Below are 22650 nucleotides of genomic sequence, written 5' to 3'. Positions count from 1 at the left end.
ATGATTCTGACGAAATGTTATAACAGTGAGATGATCCAATGTCACTGTCAGAGGTTTAGTTTAAAATTGGAAAATAGCTATAAGTTAAAACATATTGTGGTCCTCGTGGAAAAGCTGTGCGTCACACCCACCAGCCATTCATCGAGGCGCATCAAGAACAGCAACCTATCCACAATCAGCTTTTTAAATAGTAATAGTTTGAGTTTGACTTTTTCGAATAGGCTAATAAACAGTAGAACGTTAAGCTTAGTCACAACTTCTTTGGGGACTTCAAATAGTAAGGCTACAGTGCCACACGATTCATTAATAAATTCGTATCGTAGATTAAATAGCGTTATAATATGTTAGTTTTTATTAAATTTTTTCAGGAAGTTCATTGATACGAACCAAAAAATCTCATAAAAGCAGTGCATTAAAAAGTTAGTCACATAAAGCAAAAAATCACTAGAACACATATGTAGGCTAGGCTTTTTGATGTTGATTAGTCTTTTGCTATTGCGTTTGCATATTGAGGTGCATGTTACACATATGTTACTCAGACACCAAATTGCTCTTTTTTTAACGTCTGCATACATTGAATCAATGTAAAAAAGCCTGATTTGCTGGGTAGGTTGGTAAAAGACATACTTTTGTCGTTGACTTTACCTTTGGTAACCAACTAACCATAGCCTACTATGGTTTTAACTTTTTAACACGATTGTTGAGTGCGAAGAATCTTCTTAAATGCAATAAAGATTGTTATTTCAGTTAACAGAAGGTAAGCTAAAAAAACGCTTGATCATTCAGCTGAAGGAAATCAACAACTCTTCAATAATCTTTAAATTTGTCTTCATCAGATAACTGAGCATTCACCAAACTGCAACAAGATAATAATATTACTGTTTCCATCTAAGAAACACACATAGCTAATGTGGTAATGCACATTACTGAGCATTTACTTTAAAGATTTGCTGTCTGCCTAAGTAGCTCAGTTGATAAACACGCGAGTTATTTGACAGTCGACACCAATTCTTTGACGCAATTTTTTTTGATCGATCGAAAAGAAATGCATCAGGAAAAAAATATGCGAATGCAAACGAAACAAAGTGTTAAAACATTTTGGTGCTAAACTCTGGGTGATTGTCAAGTCGTTTCGTTTTTTATTCACAATGAAACAACAATGATTTTTGTTTGAAATAAAACAAATGAAAAAAGCAAAAACAATTTTGTGTCGAAACAAAATATTTTAAAATAATTAGATCAAATAATTTGACTTTGATTTTATTGCACATCAATGCTTTGCGGTCCTTAGAGACAGAAAAATTTCACAGGCAGCAACACTTCAACTAGCTTGCTATATTCGTGGCAACATCACACTTTTAACCATGTTGAGTTGCTTATATCAGTGGTTATCTTATATCGACGAAGAAGAAGTGGTTCAGAACCTCTACAAGAATCTAATGTGAAACTGAAGATTTTAGTTTTTTAAAGAGGCTTTCGCAACAGTCTAAGGGCGACAACTAGCATATTTAATCAATCAGTAGTCTAAGCCATCTTACTTCAGTTACAGTAAGGTTCATATAAGCCAGTGGTTCTTAACCTTTACTAACCTGCCGAACCCTTACGCTAATCTGCAAGCTTTCGTTGAACCTCAAATTTTCGTTGAATTACATAAACGAAAATCTACCACATTTAATAGTAATACATTACTGTATCAATGAGACTTCTGTTGATGTTTTACTGGGACCAATAGTGAGATTCGAAGCTATGTCTCGGAAACAGCAATCCTCATGCCATTTTTGCATGCCAGCCGGTTACGTTTTTTTTTTTTGCTTTAACATCCACCAGAATAGAAAACGCATGCTCGCATAAATAAGTAGTTATGAATGGCATGAGAACTTCAAGGTCAACTTTTGTAATAAGAAGATAACTTTCCATTTGTTGGCACCAAAACGTTTGAAAATTTGTTGTGTTGAGGTTTTTTTTGTATCTTGCTTTCTTGAAGCTCAATAATGTAATCCAAGTAGCCTATGGACTGTTTATATCTGCTGTTGTTGAAAAAAATTGAAAATAGAACTAAATTTCCTTAAACTGAGGAAGTTTCCTCAAAAGTGAGAGCCCTGCTTTTGCAGTTCCATGCAAATGGCAAACGTGAAGAAACTCATGCTTTAAGAAAATAAAGTTTTTCATACCGATTGTTTTTACAATGTTAGGTAAAATACAGTTTTTTGCATTCTGTGTTACATGCAGATGGCATCATTACATCACGCGTCAATCACACAGATGTTTATTTACCATTGTCACAATCAATGTGCAAGGCGTCGCGTCGGGCTACTCTGCGTCTTGACAGAATGTGCTGTTTTCATTATGGAATTTTGAGCGATGTGTTATTATCGGGTATTGACCTGAAGTAACCTTTGAATGAGAAATCTGTATTATGTAACGCATTTCCAGAATCGTCTGTAAGCATGCAAATCTGGAATGTTGTGTTGTTTTGCATAATTTCTGAGCGTCGTTTGACATGACGTCATAAGGATGTTTACTAGTAGATGTCCGATTGCAAAATATTTATTATGTAAGAATCTTCTACTCCTACGTGACATACTTCTTTGGGCTTCTGCTTGTTTACATTAATGCAACTTGACAGAACAATGTGACATTACGTAACCTTCTCGAAGTTACTAGACCGAAACAACCTTCTATAAATAGTGGTGTAATTTGTGTAATCATTATTATTGAGTTGATTATGTGATTATGGGAGTTGTATTATGACGAGTTGATTATGAGAGTTGTGTTATGAGTTGTGGATTGGTAGTTGGTGCAGAAATTATTGTTGATTGAGAGTTGAAGAAATCGAATACAAGTAGATGAGAATTGGTGCTGATATAAATTGTGCTCGAAATTAGAGTTATTTGAGAAGCCGTTCGTTAAAGTCCTTCAAGAAGTTAGATTATCATTTCACTAGTGGAACCATTCGACATTTAATTGACTGCTTTTTGGTTATAACCCATTAAACTACGTCATTGAATCTTTCCAAGTCTTTTTCCTGGTAAGAGATAGAAAGAAATCGTGACAACCATCATGTAAGCCGCAATCAAGTTTCGGCTGGACAATATTTTCCAAAAATATTCTCTGATATACCATTTAGTAGGCCGTGTGTTAATGTTTCAGAGGACGTTCGCGCCAAACCCCTGAAACAGCTTCGTCGAACCCCAGGGATTCGATCGAACCCTGGTCAAGAACCACTGATATAAGCTATTGTAACCTATACATTGTTGATGGAAGAATGCCTTGTCGTTTAACGTAGGCTACCATGACTATATATGTGTGGTTGGCTTTGAATCTTTATCCTCGAACTGACAAAGCCTTGATAGGTTATTCCCGGTAGTTTCACATACATGTAGAGGCTTTTTCGCAGGGACGGTTACCGAGATTGGTGGAGTGAAGCTTCCGATCGTTGTTGAGGTGTTTTTGCCGAGGGAATTTTTCCATCCACTGAGTGCCTCTGAATCGAAAGCAGTCCTTGCAATGCGTTGGTCAAGCGCATACCCCGAGAGCCGAACCAGCGCCGCGTGATCTCGAGTCTGGCATATGGATGGAGATGGCGGGGTGGACAATCCAAAGAATGAGATTGCTATGTAATGTAAATGTGTTAGGTAATGTAAATGTGTCTGTTTACAAACCTAAAATAAGCTCCTTTCATTGACAATAGTTCTTTATGAGTTCCCACTTCAACCACCTGCCCGTTATCAATCACCGCAATCTGGTCGGCGTTCTTTACTGTGGAGAGCCGATGAGCAATGATGATGCTGGTTCTTCCTTTCCGTGCAGCATCCAGTGCATCTTGTACGATCTGAGCGTGGAAGTGATAATACAGTAGAATTTACAAGGGAATAATAAACGATGTGTTTTGCAAACTTGTACGTAGCCTACACACCAACAGCAGCACTGACTATGTCACAATTTAATGAGCCAAGCATTAATCTGACAAAGATGCAAGGATTAATATTATCGAATGAATAAACAGAAGTCATCACTAAGTAAATTGACAAATTAGCAAATCAAAAATTGTTTTTCAGACAGTAGGCTATCTGATAGGTGGTTTGTTAAATAGAAATGAGAGCAACTGTTGTGCAATAGCCTATCACGTACATAATCTCACAATATAAAAGCAATAGGCTATGTAGCCTACTTTAGCAGCCTAATTTGTTGACAGTTTTTTTAAGTTGGCATTCTAAACCAATAAATGCTTGAGATGCCTTTTCATTTGTACAACATTCTAGTTACCTTCTATTAAAATGATATAAACACATAAAATAAATACAACATATCGTTTATCGTTAGTTTAAGTTTGATTCTAATACCTTTTCGCTTTCTGTATCAAGAGCAGATGTTGCCTCATCAAGAAGAAGAATCTTTGGATTTTTGAGCAATGCTCTTGCTATTGCGACTCTTTGTTTCTGTCCTCCAGATAGCTGTCCCCCCTTCGCACCAACTTTGGTTGAAAATCCCTGGAAACAACAAGTCATTCCTTTACAACAAAGCCACTTTGACGGCACACTATTGCACGTAGCCTATATCATATTTATTGATGGAAGGCTTTTATGGACGTTTGAAAACGCAATATAAATCAAACGATCTTACTTCAGGTAATTCGGAGATAAAGTCATATATATTTGCGCTTTTCGAGGCAGATATAATTTCGGATTCATTTGCTTTTCCACTGGAATCTCCATTACTAGAAAAGATAAAATCTCGAATCAGGATTTATCCAGTTCTGTTTCTTTTCTTAGGTGTTGCTTCAAAGCAGATTGCGATTAATGTACTGCATCAAAAGTTCGCACTTGGGTGGGTCACCATAGACTACGCTGTACATAAGAATAAGAGTACATAAACAGGGGCAGGTCCAGCAAGTAGTCTTACGGGGGCGGGTGATTTCAACAAAACACAACGATGTGTAATGTCTACATTAATCGAAACTTGCAAATACACTGATTCTTAACTAATTCATCTAGGCTACTTGTTTTACAGTATCAGGTTTGGTGGCCGTGCTTAACTATACTTATCGATGCAAATACCGCAATATTAGATCTTTTTATGCACGTCTTAAACCATTAAGGTTTTGCCACCTTTTCCTTTTGTTGGTTTTGTTACTGTATTTCTTTTTTACAATATCATTACTTTTTGCGTTCTGACAAAGAAAAATAAATTGAATTGAATTGAACTGAATAAAATTAGTTTTCTGTTTTTTAGAGAGTAGGAGTGGGCAAACGCCCCAATCACTCTCTCTGGATCCCTCACTGACAAACAAGTGATGTCATGCATAGATATGTATAAAGTAACATAAAATTATGCTGTTTCAAAACGTACCTAATATTTTCCGATATGCTTTGATCAAACAAGACAGGTTCTTGTGACACCAAGCCAATCTGCTGACGTAACCAACTGATGTTCAATTTCGAGATGTCGGTACCATCTAAAACCTAAGCAACGTAGCAGTTGAGTAAAAAAAAACATTTGGAAATGGTGTTTATTGTCTTGTAGTTGACATTTGACAATGCACAACCTTGCTTGAAAGGTTTGTAAAAGCTTAACAAAAGCCATTTGCAATCTGCGGAAAGCCGCTACAGTCACGGTCTGTTGGTCTTCTAACGATAAAGATCGAATTTTTGTCGTATTATACAGTTGAAGAATACGTCAACTAACATAAAACAACAATTGAGTAATAGGCACAGACGATTGGAAGCCTACCATAGAAAAAATAACTTTTAAACAGTTCGTTTCCATAGCATACCATGCTACGTTTTTTGCTTCGATAACTCAGTTGGGAAACCACCCAACTCTGCAAACAAACAGCAAGTTCAAGCAATACGCTTGTTCAATTCTTGGGATGTGCGCTTGAGTAAGGCATGTCAAGGACAGCTTATTTAGCTTATTAGTAGATGAAATAACTTACAAGCAACAAGAACACGCGGAAAGGTTGTTAGCCTCGGTGACCGGGTTCGCGTCAGTGGTTCAAAGGTTTCACAAGTAAGCCAAACGACTGGTAAAGCAAAAGTTTGCAAAATCGCTAAGATTCGTCTATGCTTCCAAAGCTGCTTTCTGAAGATAAAGGAACGGTTTTCTCAACCATGCACTTTCCTTGAGTAGTCTTTTAAAAATTGAAAGTGACAGACTTGTTTTTTCAACACTTATGTTACAATAGGTTACACAGTAGCCCAGCTATTCCATTAACTTACCACCATCCCTTGTTCTGGATCATAAAACCTCTCAATAAGTTGAACGGATGTTGACTTCCCACAACCCGATTGGCCAACTAAAGCTAAAGTTTGTCCAGCTTTTACCGTGACGTTGCAGCCTTTTAGGATTGGGACGTCGGGTCGTGTAGGATAACGAAAATATACTGACTTTAGTTCGATTTCCCCTTTGCAGTGCGCCTATAAAATAGTAAATTGCGTGACACAAAGGTGGCTTTATTGTGTGGCGGTGACAATATCAGTCATTGCTTTTGAGAATGGCCAATTAGTCTGCATGGAGGTCGTGGAAGATAATAATAAGTGACGTTGATCCGCGAGGGACAAGCCTTTCTACAAACCGCCTAAGATTATCCCAGATAGCAAAATCCATCATTTTGAAATTGATTTAACGTCTGCGGATGCCAAATCAATGTAAAAACGACGGATTTTGCTAACTAGGATTATTTCAAATATCTTAACCTTTTTTCTGGATGGCTGTTGTGATCATTTGAAATCCTTGGTTCTAACAACTTTTTATTGAAATTAGTTTAGTTATCGATACAACTTCGGTAGAGAGTTTGTCTTGTTGAATCATAGGCATGCGAAGCCGAGCAACGTTAACAAGTTTAACATATTAAAGATATTATTATATTCACAAAAAACACAAAACTACGCAACAATTAAATATCGAACGTGTTCGACATCACACGATGTTCTCTTCAAGAATAACATATATACAATTTTTACTACATCTGAATAAAATACAATGGTTATTATAACTATAAACAGGAAAAAACAAAAACTGCACAATACTTCTGACTAGCTCAAACTCAACGATATAGGCTCTGCGAGAATCAAAGGTAACTGCATCAAAAGGTGTTGAACAGATATCATGATATGGTAGAAAGGCAAGGTGCGAAAAAACTAATTTTAAAATACAGAGAGTAAGAAAGATGATTTATCGATACAACTGTTCAAAACTAGTAAAATTTTGAATACTGTATAAATTTAAGTTAAAGTATTAACTATGCACCAGTTGTAACACGATGTCACACTGTGCTATATTGTTTATAATGTCACTTCACCGGTTTAATTCCATCATCACTGTAGGAGTCAATGGCAGGCACCCGATCAAATAGCAGAAACATTCTTCTAGCAGATAATTTAGCTTCCGCGTAATCAGGAGCGAACGAACTGTTTTGTCCAACTGCCATCGCGCCAAAGATTAAAGCAGTCAGTATTCTAAATGTAAAGTAACAGGATGTGTTTGATTACACAACAGAACGCATCATGCATAAGTTACACTACGAAAACCAGTTTCAACTTTTCGCTGCACGATAGCAATAGTTTTAGTATCAGTTCTATAGCCAATACAATTGCTGTATTGTGCTTATCAATTGAACTTGACGTAGGTACATAAAATAAAACTAACAAAAACGTTAACATGATCTCACTTAATAATCTTGAAAATCCTTGTCCAATTCAATAGGTACCAACAAGCAGGATTAAAAAATGTTAAAAAAACACTGTTTAGCTTATTGAACTGAATGAATAAAAAAATTTTAACATGGAGAAAAAATGCTCACTTGAAAACGTTCTCAAAGGTCATATCTTGCGTTGCCACTAGCTCTGTTCCTAATCTGAACACAGATGCATACGTAAAGAAGATGATGCACTGAGAAAATCCGTATCCCAATCCAATTGTAATCGAACGTTTTGCAGATTTTCTGCAGAGGAGAAATAACAAGGGTAAGAAAATCAAACCCTTTGGAAGCTGGTTAGTTTTAAATCTTTATTCTCGAACTGACAAAGCCTTGATGGGTTACTCCTGGTAATTTTGCATACTTGTAGAGGCTCTTGACGCAGGGCCGGTTACCGAGATTGGCAGAGTGAAGTTTTCGGATCGTTGAAGTGCTCTTGCCGAGGGAATTATTCCATTCACCAGATGCCGCTAAATGGAGAGCAGTCCTGAAATGCGTTGCTCAAGCGCACACTCCGAGAGTCGAACCAGCGCCGCGTGATCTTGAGCAGGGCGCGTAACCACTGCGCTAACGAGGCGGACGTAGCTAAACACTCTTTTTGAATAGTGCTAACCGTTTGCTCAAACAAGGAGGTAAATGTAAATCATAGTTAGGAATACAATACTTGTTCTGATTTGCTAAAAATCTCAAAACTGTAGAAGGAAAACGAAAACACTAGGACGTGTTTTATTGAAATAAAGAGTTGATCGATTTGAGCATTCAACACGCAGGCTATACTTTATGAAGTATTTTCTAAGATTTTGAAACGATTAAAGTTTTTGAAGACATCTTGTCTAACTGTTCTAATTTGAGAAATCAACAATTAAATTTAACCTAATTTAAAATAAGTTTATAAGAAGCTCTGCAGAGTATGAGCAAGGCTAACTAAAGACATGGTATGACCGTCTAGTGATGATGGCAACTTTGGACATATATTTGTCGTATCCAGGCACCAGGCTTACACCGGCGTTGCTTACACCCGGTAGTTGAAGACTTGGATTAAGTGGACGGAAATGCAAGGTGCAAGAAAGCTAATCTTCGTGTCCACTTTTAGGCATAGACAGATGAAACCAAACAACCACACGGCATTTAACATAATACATTAAAGTGAACATAAACTATAAACTAAGAGCGTTTTCGGCCATACACATGTTAGCTCTTTTCAAGTAACGAAAAATAACTGATTTTACATCTTCATTGAAAATTTTCATTGTCCAACTTTGCATGTGATGCATGGAAACTATCATTTTTGGTCAATTGTCCACACACCCTTGAGCTACGCAATCGAAGACAGTCTTTATATCCAGTAGTAGGCTCTATGAATCTCATCTTTTATGCATTTTATACATGTATTCGGAAAGCGATGGGATGGCACAGATGATAAGGCGCTGTTTTCTAATAATGCGAACGTGGTTCGACACCCGGCTTAAGCTGGTTGTTGATAAACACCGCTCTCTTCTACCCAGGGTGTAACAAATTAATTGGCATAGTTGCTTAAGGAAAGGCGGCCGAGAGAAAGGCACTGGCTACTTTCATTAATGCCGAAGCCTTATTGTGATGAGAACCTTAACTTTTCATTCTCAAACCCCAGTAACTGAGCATGAAGACCTTTACCTTTATACATGTTTTCAGTATAATTTTAATAATAAATTAATGAAACAGTACTATTATAAAATTAAACGTTAAGGTAATTCAAAAGCATCAAAACAGCACTGACTTGTATGAAGCAGCTAACTTTTGCAAGTATAATTCGTACAAAACATGTTCTTTTGTCAGGGATGCCACCGTGCGGATATGACTTACTGCTTCGGTTGCCACTTGATCTAAATTGTTCAACAAAACATTAAAAGCATTTGAAAGTTTTCAAGTAAGTAAAGGAACTGTTTACCTCGATTAATCACGTTTGATGACTAGGTTCAAACACCTAAATTATCACTTGTTGCAATCTTTATACTACTAATAATCGCAATGTTTCTCAAAGAATAATTACAATTTCAAAAAGTTTTTCCAAATTCATAATATGAAACAATTGTAGATTGGAAAGGTCGAAGTATCATACGTTAGTTTGACAAAATAAAAAGCTTACTTGCACTTTCACAAGCTTTAATTTCTGCTTGCTCCTGACCAGTTATAATGCTAACTTCTACATATCCACCCAAAACTAGCAGAGGTATAAATGCAAACATTAGCAGAGTGAGTTTCCAACCATATGCAAACGAAATTCCAAGAGCAACAACTGAAAGAAAATAAATTTGTGCACTGCTGAGGTCTGAATCACGTTACGCAACATTTAAAAGTTTGTAATGTTTTGTTTTCTATGAACTTACCTAAGGTGCAAAAATTCTTTATGACCAATCCCAGCCGCGCTCCTGTGCTGCCTTGAACCCGTGCCGCGTCATCACACAGCCTTGTACAAAGAGCTCCTGTACTGTTTTTGTGGTCATCGAAATAAGCGATGTCTTGTCGGAGCATGGAAGAAAAAGCCTTTTTCCTCAGACGAAGAGTTAATTCAACACCCGATTTAGCAAACAGAGTAGACTGAAAAAAAAACAAGTCATCTCGTTTAAGACTTGTTTTGATTGATGTGTTTAGGACTAGGTGATTGCACGTCATAAAAGCTACATTAATCCAATTGGTACATATGCTAGGCTACTTGTTTTGTGGTAAAAATGTTGATTCAAAACTACAGTCCTCTTATCAGCTATACTACACAAACGTGATAGATTGACACACATTAATTCTTCGCAGACAAGATCGTAGGCTTGTTTCCTAGTTGATATAGTAATTTAGTTTCTGACTAGTTATTGATTATTGATAGGTTTGATTCATGGTTTTAATTTGTAATTTATGGATTTGGTGAAAAACCTTGAATTGGTTGTAAATAATCTTGAATGTTTTTAATATTTAGATTACTCTTAGTTGTCAATTTAAAATAATGCAAGTTACTTCCAGAATGTAGGAAATAAACGCAACGGCTCCAAGAGCAAAAAACAGCAATCCATAGAGAGTTGCTCTCCTCAGTTGCTCTTCTGTATCACTTAAAGTAAAGATTTTCAATATTTCCGCAAAAAGTATTCCATTTATAGGGTCGACAGAGCCAGCTGATGCAGCAAACAGGCAACCCACTAAACAATATGATGTTAATAGTACACTTTAAAATTTTGAATAAAATCAGTCATGTAGGCCTACAACTTTGATAAAACCACAGCAGGTTGGGTTTACTTTTATTTTATTTACCATAGTAAATGTCTTGAGCCTACAATAGCAATAGACTGAAACATCGGTTTCCTCATTTCTGAGCCTTCACATCGATTTATCGTTAAGTGAAGATATATTTTACCAGTGGAAACAACATATGGTTGTCATCTATGGTTACAGATAAAACGACAAACGTGTTGAAAAACAAAACAATTATAAAATATTAATCTGTTTTAGTTTTGCAACCGTACATATCAGATAAAGCCACTCCGGCTTGTTCATCTTTAAGATCCTCCCAAAACTGACGTCAGGCAAAGTCTTCTCTTCGTTTTCATCGTCCTCTTCTACAATTCCCTTTTTAATACCGTTTTGATCTTTTTGGGATCGTCTACTGGAAACCATCCGATTCAATTTGTGCAATACTCCATTTGTTGTCGATTCTATAAAATCACATCTTTTACTACTATAGCCTAGCCTATTTGAACTGTTCAAGTGAACTACTTCTACAAAATCAAATCTTTCCAAAATTTCTTTCCTATCGTTTTTTAAAGTAAAAAGCTATTTTAGTTCTCAACTATGTTTGCCTATTGAGATTTGCTAGCAAACCAATATTAAACCTATGTTGTCATAAGTTTGAGGGATGCGATATTTGTTGAAAAATTACTGTACCTATGAAACTAATGGACAACAAAAGGCACACAAACGGAAATTCGTAAACAATTGCAAACGTTTGCTTTTAAGTATTTCATCAAGACTTAAAATATAAAAAGCAAATTTTAAAAGATATGCCGGATTGTTAAGTACAAAACAGCTAGCCTACAACTGCAAGTTTGATCAAAATATAACAAGATGAAAAATTCTAATTAGTGAAGTATTTTACCACACAATACCGTAATTTTTTAATTCTGTCAAACTTTAAACTGAAATTGCACAGTGTGCTTTTTTGTTGCATAGCGAATTATTTGTTCGAAGAAAACAAAAAACAATTGATAACCTTCACTAATATTAACATTCGAAAAGTGACCATCCTTTTGTTCACTGTCAGCATCAGCTTCCCTTCCATTTTGCATATTAATAAGATTTGCATAAACTCCTTCATCAAGCTTGAGAAGTTCATCATGGGACCCCTCTTCTCTGACCTTTCCATCTTGGAACGCAATGATTTTATCAGCATTACGAATAGTTGATAAGCGGTGAGCAATTACAATAGTGGTACGACCTGTAAGATGGAAAACATTTTACTACTCTGATTGACACAAAATTTGATATAGTTGTATTAAAGCTAAACTTAGTTTAGCAAAGAGTAGGCTACAGCCTACAGTCAGATACAGTTTATATTGAAAAATTAAAGTTACCGTTAGTGTTATAATTAGCATCATTAGTTAGCTCACAGTTAGTGTTTGCACGACTACCACCGGTAACAACAATGCGAAGACTATTGTATCCAAATGGGATGAATAGCCAGTGCACCACGACAGGAGTGTTCTTGTCAGGCCAACTTGTTAAGCCTACTTGTTAGACCTTCTGAAAGTTCAATTTCCCATGGTGGAACTTCCGGAATGCTGGTCAGTAACACTTTAAAACTATGATAACTGGTGGATACACAACCAAGTTTAAAAATTAACATTTAAAGTTTGAAGTGCTCCTTCACAAACTCCAAATCAAACTTCTGCCTGCTGTGACCGAAGCTAAGTCCAACTCAAACCGATAAACTAAAGAAGCAGTTCAGCAGTGAAGTAGCCTACCAAAACAAGCTTACCAGCTGAAGCTTTTTCCAAAGCAGCTTGCACAATGGATTCACTTTCGGCGTCTAAAGCTGAAGTGGCTTCATCCAAGAGCAAGATCTTTGGATTTCTAGCAATTGCTCTTGCGATGGCAATCCTTTGTTTTTGTCCTCCGCTCATTTGTCCTCCTCCCTCGCCTACCAGAGTGTCGAATTTCTACAAGCAATTTACATGAAAAAACAGAATGTTTTGAAAATTTATGGACTGGCTTGTTACAAAAGGATTCCTTTCAACAAAAGGCTATGCCATCAAGCAATTTACTGAGCAAGATTTTTGTGGTAGGCCATAGATGAGTCTGCACAGCATATTTGATTTTAAACACCATTTCGGGTGGTTGATGAGCTCCAACCGTAGTAGTTTTACGGCTTGTAGGCGTTGTTGTAGGTTTCTACCCTCGCGTAGTCAGTCTTCTCTATTGAAAGTTAACCTGACACTGCCGACAAGACGTGTTTAAAAGACGTTACCCCTTCACTTATAGGGAGCGTGCTGAAGGTAGAAAATAAGAATGCTTGAAGGTAGGCAAGACAATTGGCTTTCTTGCCTTCCCGTCCATTTGATTTAAATATTCAATCATCAAGCAAAAATTCAGATATGACAAATAATTAAAACTTGACACACCTTGCGCCCACAATGGAGTGCTTAACTCACCAGAGGAAATTTCATGATGAAGTCATATGCATTTGCTTGTTTCGCTGCCTCTTGGATTTCTTCTTCAGTGACGTCTTTACGTCCCCAACGAATATTTTCAGCGATTGTAGTAGAAAACAAAACAGGTTCTTGGGCAACTACTCCAATTGTTTCTCGGTACTTTCGCACGTTCAATGATTTTAGATCTTTGCCTCCAATACTAATTGAGCCATTCTAATAATAAAGTGTATCGTATATCGTGAAACAAGTTGACATGTTTCAAAATTCTGAAAGCGTTCTTAACAATGACGTAGCCATTTGATTTGGTTAAGTGAATTTGGCAAAGCCCAACACAGCAAATTAACCGATTTTTTACATTAATTTAACATAAAGAAACGGTTAAAAAAACATTGAAAAAAGGTTGATTTGCTGCCTGAGACTTAATAGCAAGACATTGCAAGTCGAAAATATGTGAAAACAAAACGTTTTTCTAACGTTAAAAAGTCTGTGGGTAGTGAATGCTGCAGCAGTAGCCTATATTTTTGTATTCTGTCAAAACCATGCGTTAAAAAAGCCTATCAGTAAAGCAATTTTATTTTATATTCAACTGAAATCACAGCTTAAATGTCAATTTTCTTAGCCTTTATGCTGCCAGTCATAGGTGATGTTAATGAAACAATTGTGCGACCGCATGTAGCACAATTTAATTTATGTAGCCTCAATGGCAAGCAAGCACTCCAGCAACCGCTTGCAGTGGAAGGTTCGGGATGAAATAGAGTGATCCTTGTCAAACAGATTCGCAACAGTAAAAATAAAGGTAGGCCTACAACAAATCTCCACTACTCATTGCCAAAGCGTTTACGTTGAAGAAAATAAACCATGCTGACTTGACTCTCACGCTTTCTGTCTTGTAAAACCTATTTGAATAACTGAGCTTTTTATGCAGTGAGTAGAAAAATACTTATTACAACGGTTGTATGAGAATAGTTGTCCTTACTGAAGTATCGTAAAATCGTTGAATAAGTTGAATAATAGTGCTTTTTCCGCATCCACTTTGACCAACTAAAGCTGTTGTTTTGCCTTCTTCTATTTTCAAATCAATTCCATTTAAAACCTAAAACGAAAGCAGTAGCCTACTTCAATAATTAATTTGTAGCTTATTTAAGATTAAAACAAACTCTCGGTTGCAAAACTCTCTGATGCAAGGCTATTAAAAAGTTAATCCTTTTGGTCGAAGAAGACCAAATGAAAATAATAAAATCAAAACACTTCTGTAAGGTCCAGGTACTTAGTGAAATGTTAGGAAATGTGCCTCTTGCCTGTACATCGGGTCTAGAAGGGTAAGAGAATGCAACATTGTTGAAAAGAATTTCATTGCTAACATCACTTGGAGTGTCTCCTTCTTCAGAAAATACATCAATATCTGGTACCCTATCAATTACTTCAAATAGTTTTGCTGCTGCTTCTTTTGCTTGGAAAATCGGTCCAGTGTTGCTACCGGCCTGGAACAAACCGCTGTTACATCCATTGTTTAAAATAGAAAACTAATTAGAATTTTATTAAGTAGGCTACCAGTACCCAAAAAGAGATCTTGAAAGTGATCTTGATCTCTGGCTGGCCTATAACTATGATAAAAAACGATAAGACAGCAAAAACCGCAACAACTAGACCAGTGGTTCTCAACCGGGGGTCCACGGACCCCAAGGGGTCCGTGAAGTGATTTCAGGGGGTCCGCGAAAGTTTCCGAGTTTTCATAATGATTGGTAATTTACGAAATTTAAGATTGTTTATGCTTTGTTTATGTATTAGCCTGCAGTGATTCTCACACTATAAGTCGCAACGCACTGGTGCGTCGTTTGAAATTGCAAAGGATATGGCACATAAGGTTTGGTTTCTTAACTAAAAATATCATATAAATGACTTAAACCTTTTAATAAGGCTATCTTCAACTGAATTGTTTTCAGACAGCAGGTTGTTGATCAATAATGATTACTTAAAAATGCAACGTTAGTCAGCAGTCTATCACCACTCACAGTTTTGCAATGACTGCGATTATAACGATTTAATATTGATTACAAATGACTAAAAGGGAGAAATTCTTTGTAACGGTCGCAAGTATTCTATTAACTTTTGATAAAATTTATAGAAAAACATCAAATGAACATATAAATTACCGATGTTGTGTGCCAACATAGTCATATAGCTCATAAGTCATAACATAATTTCGTCAATATCATCAATCGTCAAGTGTGTTGCAAATTTCTTCTGACCTTAAAATTTACATTGACTACTTTCTCCTAAAGTCTTTGTTTTATTGACACTCTAGTGTGCTCTAATTGTTGTTTTTTTTTTTCTAAATCTACCACTAGATGTACTTGAGAGTCACACTCACCATTCCAAGTGCAAATGATGCCACAAGAATTCCAAAAAAACAAGTAGTCAAGTCGCCGACTGTTATTTCGCCAGCAATAACGAGCGTGGTGCCGTACCAGAATGCTAGACCGTACATTCCGAATATTGATAAGTACAAAAAACCGATACTGAATCCTGACATAAAACCTCGACGTATTCCAATACCTTTAATTTCTATGAGATGGTTGTAGTACCTGACATTTATAAATTTTATCAGCTGTTAAATACAGTAGACCTAAATATACATTGTCACAAAAGCACAAAAGCGTCACTAATGAGAGAAGAAACGATCTTCCTGGATTCAATTAGTCTAACGTTATTTTCCGTTAAAAATACTCAGCTATGTGTGCTTTAACCATATTCGACTTCATATAAATGTTAAATAAACAGGAGAAATTCTGGTACTTTGTAGCCTATGTTATGCATACAAAATTTTAAGAATCAAGTTTAAGTATTAAAGCAGCGAAATAGAACACACAGATAAGAACAGTACTGTGTATAAATTAAAAACAATTTAAGCATACCTGTCAACTGCTCTTTGTTGACAACCAAACGCTGCGATTGTCTTTATTGCTGAGATAGCTTCTTCAGCAATAGACCCCGCCTTCGCGTAAGCTGCCAATTCTTTTTTGGTATAAATAGCAAGAATCTGAACAGGGTTAAAAAAAGCGGTAACATTCATTTTTCAACATTTTGTTGTTGATTTTCCGTTGCATTGTTGTAAAGTTGGTTAAAGAATGCACTTAACAAGCTGTTTTGGTATCTAACAGTTAGCAGTATTAGTTTGGAAATCTTTGATCATACCATCTTGTAATAAATGTAAGAAAATATAACTTTCAGATTAAAAACGTTTCATAGCTGAATCTCAAGAGTTAGAAAAACACAAAAATTATCGAAGTTTTAGTTGTAAAAAGCTGTATTTACCGTCATGTACATCGCGGTTGCTACGCCAAGCAAAGGAGCAACAGACATGGTAACCAGTGCCACTTTCCATGAATGCACCAACCCAACAACAATACCAGCTAAACACATGCTGCTGTTTTGAATGGTATTAGCCACTTTTTCCGCCATTCCGTCCTTTACTTTGATTATGTCGCTAAAAAAAAATGGTTTGATGCATGGATGCTATGAGTTGGATTTAAGTAAATAAACGAGTTTGTTAAAAACTCAAATATAGGAACAATGCAGCAGACCTAAAGATTCACAAAACTGCCTATGCAGTAGCTTATTTTTTTTCTCTAAATTGCAATCCACATCATATTATTTTCGGTATGGTTAAAAAATAACTTAGCAGGAATATCGGAACGTCTTTTTAGATTTGCAATTGGTGATTTTATCCTCAGCCTAAAACTTTATTTAACAAAATACGGAAACAAGACAAAATTCCATGGAGACCTAAATGTTGTAAGTTTAGATTTTAGAATATTTACATAGTTTCTGTGTTTTTTCATTAATCGATATATTTTCAATACAAAAAAAAAGCTTTGTAAATACATGTTAAAATTCTAGAATATTACCCATGTGTTTTTTCACTATACCGTAACTATTAAAATTCCCTTTTGAGCAACATAAAAAGGACAACAATGTAAAACTACTTTTGTTGGACCTTGGAATATTAGATATCGGCCACCCTGACTGGGACTGGTTGCACATCAGCAAATATGACGTCATTCCAAACGTTATCCAAGCTGTGTTCTAAAATCTAAAAGCACGACATTTAAATTACAAGGATTTTTTTTTAACTAGATCGAAAACACCTACCCCAGACAACAAACCCCACTTCCATATTATAGCCTACTACTTCCGTTGTCAACGCTAAAAGTTTTTTATTAAGTCGTTTGATGGTTAGTTAGTTTTTTTTCGCACTTGCACCTGCAGACAAATAAAACTTTTTCTTTTAGAAATTGATGTAAATCTAGAAAACTACCCAACGCTTGACTTGAATGGCTAACAGCTATAATCATATCTGTAAAACTAGAAAATACTGTAGGCTTATACTTCGTTATATTTGTCTGCATTTGCAACTACAACATGTTGATTGTTTACCTTCAAAAGCACGACCATAGACTATTACCTTGACAATCTTGAGTTGAGCTCACCAGATGGCGTGACGTCATGAAAGCCAATGTTTTGACGAAGAATACCATAAAAATATTCTGATCGTAGTCGCCTCATTTGCCTGTGATTGATTGAAACATTTCATAAAGTAATGAAGTAACCCAACAATCAAGTAATGGCTATAACAGCGGTTTTAAACTTTTCTTGCTTGTAGCTCAATAAAACTGAAAAAAAGTTGGTGGTGTGGTCCCTGAGTATTTTATCACAACAAAATTTTTTATTTTTATTTATCTTTTTTACGTTCGATTTTAAAGTTGCCTACTTAAAGCTTGAATCTTGTAGACTAAATCTAACAATTTTGTTAAGTCACTACACCAATTTCATCACGATCCAGTGCTGAAGACAATGGAAACCGAATGAGGCATAAACATTGTTAAGTGAGAGTTGCGCCTTAAACATGCAATCAGTTGAGTCTGTTCGCTGATTTTTATTCTTATTATAACATAATTCAAGTTTCAAAATTTTAATTGTGTGTAAAAGTGTTCTAATCAAGCTTTGAATTGCTTTCAGTCAGTCAATTACTGGTTTATTTTTTTTCTCAAGATCATTACACAGTAGGTACACAACACTATGAAATGAGAGGAGTAGAAAGAGAAGGACCCTTGAAGTCACCAAGTCAGCTTCGCCCGTGAAAAGTTTTTGTGGCCCATTTGAAATAGCGCCATGGCCCACTATTTGCAAACCACTGGGAAATAATACCGTAAGCAGCTACATATGTAAATTTGCCTCCCTTTAAGATTGCAAAAAAGTAAAGATGCAATGCATATCTTTTACAATTTGTGGTTGCTTTTTAGATGCTACAAAGATGACCCGAAATAAAGATAAACACACCTCACAGCTTGAAGGCTCCAGCAGCTGGTTTGAAGCGTGCCTAAGACAAACACGGCAATGGCAATGTAAACAAGATAAAGCACAAACTGAATCGAATTGTCTTGAAATGTAAGCAATGTTTGTGAAACTGTTTTATTCCATTCTCTGTAAATGCATTTATAAGATCACATATAAGATAAGATTTAATTAGATCAGTAGGCTATAATGTCTAAGAGATACAAAGTTTATGAAGCTACGCTACCCGGTTAGCTCAGTGCTAACGCGCCCGGCTCAAGATCGCGCAACGCAAGTTCGACTCTCGGGGTGTGCGCTTGAGCAACGCACGTTAAGGAATGCTCTCCATTCAGCGGCACCTAGTGAATGGAATAATTCCCTCGGCAACAACTCTTCAACAATTCGAAAACTTCACTCTGCCAATCTCGGTAACCGGACCTGCGTCAAGAGCCTCTACAATTCTGCGAAACTACCAGGAATAACCAATCAAGGCTTTGTCAGTCCGAGGATAAAGATTCAAAAAACCAAACCAAACGTTTGATTGCTTGCAAAGCCCTGAAAAGCTTTATCTTCTTTGTTATTCGCGAGTCTCCTACAGTAGTGAACTGAGCAAATGCCAGTTGAGCAAGTGACAATTGAGCTAGCAACATTTCAGCCAGTGGCTGTTGGAAAATGATGAAACTGAGCAAATAACAACTACTAACAACTGAGCAAGCTGAAACTTGGCATGTCACAAGTAAAAAAATTCAGTTTAGCAAGCAATGACCAAGCAAGTTCGATGCTAGCTGCAAATCTCGTTTGCTGACTTGGACAGTGTTAGTAGCAGAAATGTACTTGCTGAATTGTCGCATGTCTAGTGGTCGGACGACCGCTATTCGCTGACATGCTGGTGTAGCGCTTATTGTAACTATACTGCTACTTTTTTTGTCTGTAAACTAAGAATAAAATGCTATGAAATATAGTTCAGCTGGGTGGGGAAAAATTTCTTTGATATTTTGATTGGCAGAGAGGTCAGTCAAGAAATTATTGAAATTATTGTAAATAAATTCAAACTTGAAAGTAGTTGAACTTCTGCTGTCTGTTTACGAATATCTTTCGCGTATGTTTCTCAGGCAAGATTGTTTTCTCAATTTGGTAGGTATTATTAAAAAATTTCTTTGCTGAATGGTGAGACTTTGAGAGTATAGTGTCTTCAATGCCTAAAAATACTGCAAACACCTACTCTTGTGTCGTAGCAATAAGAAATATATTTTGAAAAGATAAAGCTTGGTTTCAATGCTAGAAAAATTTAAGCCCCAGCAGAAAATATTACAATGCAGCAAAACATTTTAATGTTCAATCAAAAGAAACTAGCGCTTAATTCAAATCTTCACCTCCGGCACGAGAGATTAACATAAATTACATAGACCTAAATGTAACAAAAAAACTTACTCCTCCGTTATGTTGGTTAAGTTTGCAGCAAAGCATTGATCATAGCTTTGATTGCAAAGCTGAAATCGTCCAAATAATGTAAACTCTGCCGTTATTTGACCAAACACGACAAAAAGAGCAGGAAATCCAGCACCATGAGCCATTCCAGCTATAGACCCGATTGCAATTAGAAAGTAGTCGAGACCGGTCGCATAGCGAAACTAAGTAATTTGTAGACCGTTATTAAAATGAGACATAAAACCAATAATAAATAAGAATTATATTGGCATAATCTCGTGTAGTATCTACTACGGTATTTCTGTTTTAGCTTATTATGATTTAAATCTAATAACGAAATCAACTATACTGCGCAGAATCCACTGCTTTCGATATGCTGCATTGTTAAAAAGAACGATTCAAAGCCATATGTTTGAATTGAGAAGTACAGTATATTGGTAAAAAACCTACAAAAACAAAAGTAACATCTCAATTATAACATGCTGCACCACACATGAACAAAAGTGCTGGACATCGAGCTATGTGACAGTTTGTCATATCGTTACCACCAGTGGTAACGGTCAAATCCAGGGTCCAGCATAACATTAACCGTGAAGAAAGGCTCTGCAGCCAAACATCTTGCCGGGTGGCTTTCCATAAGCCTAGATCTCATTTTCCCTGTTTCATTAAATCAAAGCATAAAACGATTTCAATGTAGTTGCTCAATGCTCATGCGGAAAGGCAAATATTTGAAACCAAAGAATATTTCGGTTTTACCAATTTCCAATACGAGACCGGGAGCAGTTCAATTTTTTTCTTTTTTGTATTTCTTTCTAAACTTTTATTGTCTTTGCTATTGTTTGTTTCCTTTTCCGCTCCATTGAGATTAATACTGCAAAATAAATGACTCTTTTTTCACATGGTAATAATCATGATTTTATTGATTTTACTTCTAGCAATAGTTGCAACGTTTATCTGATGAATGCTTTTACTTTGGTATTCGTCATATGAACGGTACAACTAGTACTGCTTGAAACGAAGATGTTTTATATGAACACCCAAACTTTTCAGAGTCAATCATGATTTCACAGGTAAAATTGATAACTAACACGCAATTGCTGGCATACAATATTCTGCAATAGTAATTAGGTATAGCCACACACAATAAAAAGACAAACAAGTAGGCTACAGTAAAGAACACCAGGTCCACGACTTGAGGGTCTACCACAGCAATTTGACACGGTAAAATCTGGATCTTGAAAAAACCTCATTAACCGACAAACTAGCAACTCGTACAACAAATTCAAAACAACAAGCCAACATCTTTTTGACAAACTAAATGTGACAACTGGACCTCTACTTTGCTTAGGTTTTGAGTAAAAATACAGCATTTGTATCAAAATATGGCCAGCAGGTCCATCTTAGCTACACTGACCCACCTAACACAAATCGATAGTGGCATCACCAGTAACCTGTAGTAACTATTTTGTTTCATTTCAATAACTGCTAAGTTCATGTGAAAAGAACGAGATTGCTGATTGCTGATGTCTCCATGTTATGAGCAAATTTACCTTTCTCCGACTATTTTCATTTCCGTTGATGTGTTTCCATTAGCTTCCTGCTTTGAAGTCATATTTAATACAATTTCACTAAACTAGTATAAATCACATCTGTTGTAGAGCGCTGAAAACATATTTGATGTTTTTTTTGTTTTTTTTTTAGTTTACTATGCTTTTTACTCCGTTTTAATTATGCAACTGATTTGCCATTGTGCGCGGATGACATTAACTCGTTCGCCCTGTGGTGTGTGGTCTTTCACAGCCATGCCAGTGCCAGAGCCATGCCAGTGCCAGCGCCATACCAAGCAAGCATCTTATTATATTTTTTACTATAGACTATTTGCATTCTAAGTGCTGTTACATTGGAAATAAAAGGACATTATGATTAACCTTTTCATCATATCATGCATTAGCACTGGGTTCCATTAAACATAAGCGATCTTATTTAGAACAAACTAGATAGATCAACTAAACTCTGACTGCATAGTAAATCGATAGATTTGGACCGAAAAATAGCTTAAGTTAAGGTTTAATTAATGTAAATTAATGTTAAGAGTCCCAGCATTTATTGTTCAGCTAATTAGGCCATTGTAAGCCACAAAGATATAGCCTAAATACGATGAACTGTGAAGACTTCTGCACAGTAGGCTATCACAGGGTTCAGCTGAACATAAAGTCGGCAAACAAACTTAGCCATCTTTGACTTTCATTACATTATCTGAAAAGCACGTTCAATTTTCATCAAATTGAAAGGTACTACCAAATAACTCAAAAAAAAGCACATGTCAGAATGGACTGCACAATGCACATTCTGCGGTGCCATTATTTCCTGTACTATTTATTCCTTTGCCTATTTCGTGATACCCCCAGGCTTCGTGATTAAGCTTTTTTGCACAATGCGTATATTAAATTCCTTCGATCGATTTAAGTCATTAATTCAAGGCTGGAAATAAATTAGCTCACAAGTGAAATTGTGCTGTAATGC

The 22650-nt window shown here is 36.2% G+C and overlaps 1 protein-coding gene across 1 annotated transcript; it reads right to left on the bottom strand.

Moving 5' to 3' along the window:
- Positions 1-807: 807 nt before the first annotated feature.
- LOC145766590 (ATP-dependent translocase ABCB1-like) lies at positions 808-21775 on the bottom strand. Its single transcript, XM_082578310.1, has 27 exons — positions 21678-21775; positions 20884-20998; positions 20131-20330; positions 18706-18849; positions 17831-17935; positions 16681-16852; positions 16281-16405; positions 15737-15950; positions 14664-14846; positions 14342-14458; positions 13366-13578; positions 12693-12873; positions 11928-12152; positions 11866-11871; positions 11185-11355; positions 10682-10860; positions 10063-10273; positions 9822-9971; positions 9453-9558; positions 7802-7942; positions 7301-7457; positions 6219-6416; positions 5350-5462; positions 4624-4717; positions 4344-4490; positions 3663-3832; positions 808-856 (listed from the first exon to the last, which is right to left on the bottom strand). The coding sequence occupies exons 1-27, from the start codon at positions 21737-21739 to the stop codon at positions 808-810; spliced, it is 3948 nt and encodes a 1315-aa protein (XP_082434436.1). The 5' UTR covers positions 21740-21775.
- Positions 21776-22650: the final 875 nt, after the last annotated feature.

The sequence above is a fragment of the Aplidium turbinatum genome, chromosome 1, assembly GCF_918807975.1.
Source record: "Aplidium turbinatum chromosome 1, kaAplTurb1.1, whole genome shotgun sequence".
Taxonomy (NCBI): Eukaryota; Metazoa; Chordata; class Ascidiacea; order Aplousobranchia; family Polyclinidae; genus Aplidium; species Aplidium turbinatum.
This window is presented reverse-complemented; position numbering and strand designations above follow the sequence as displayed.

Bases quoted from the DNA above. Each gene is read 5' to 3' on its own strand.
- LOC145766590 (XM_082578310.1), bottom strand. From the start codon at position 21,739: ATGACTTCAAAGCAGGAAGCTAATGGAAACACATCAACGGAAATGAAA. The intron at 20,331-20,883 runs GTAAAACCGAAA...CAAATTACTTAG, and splicing joins CGGTCTCGTATTGGAAATTG to TTTCGCTATGCGACCGGTCT. The intron at 7,458-7,801 runs GTGAGCATTTTT...CTTTACATTTAG, and splicing joins ACCTTTGAGAACGTTTTCAA to AATACTGACTGCTTTAATCT.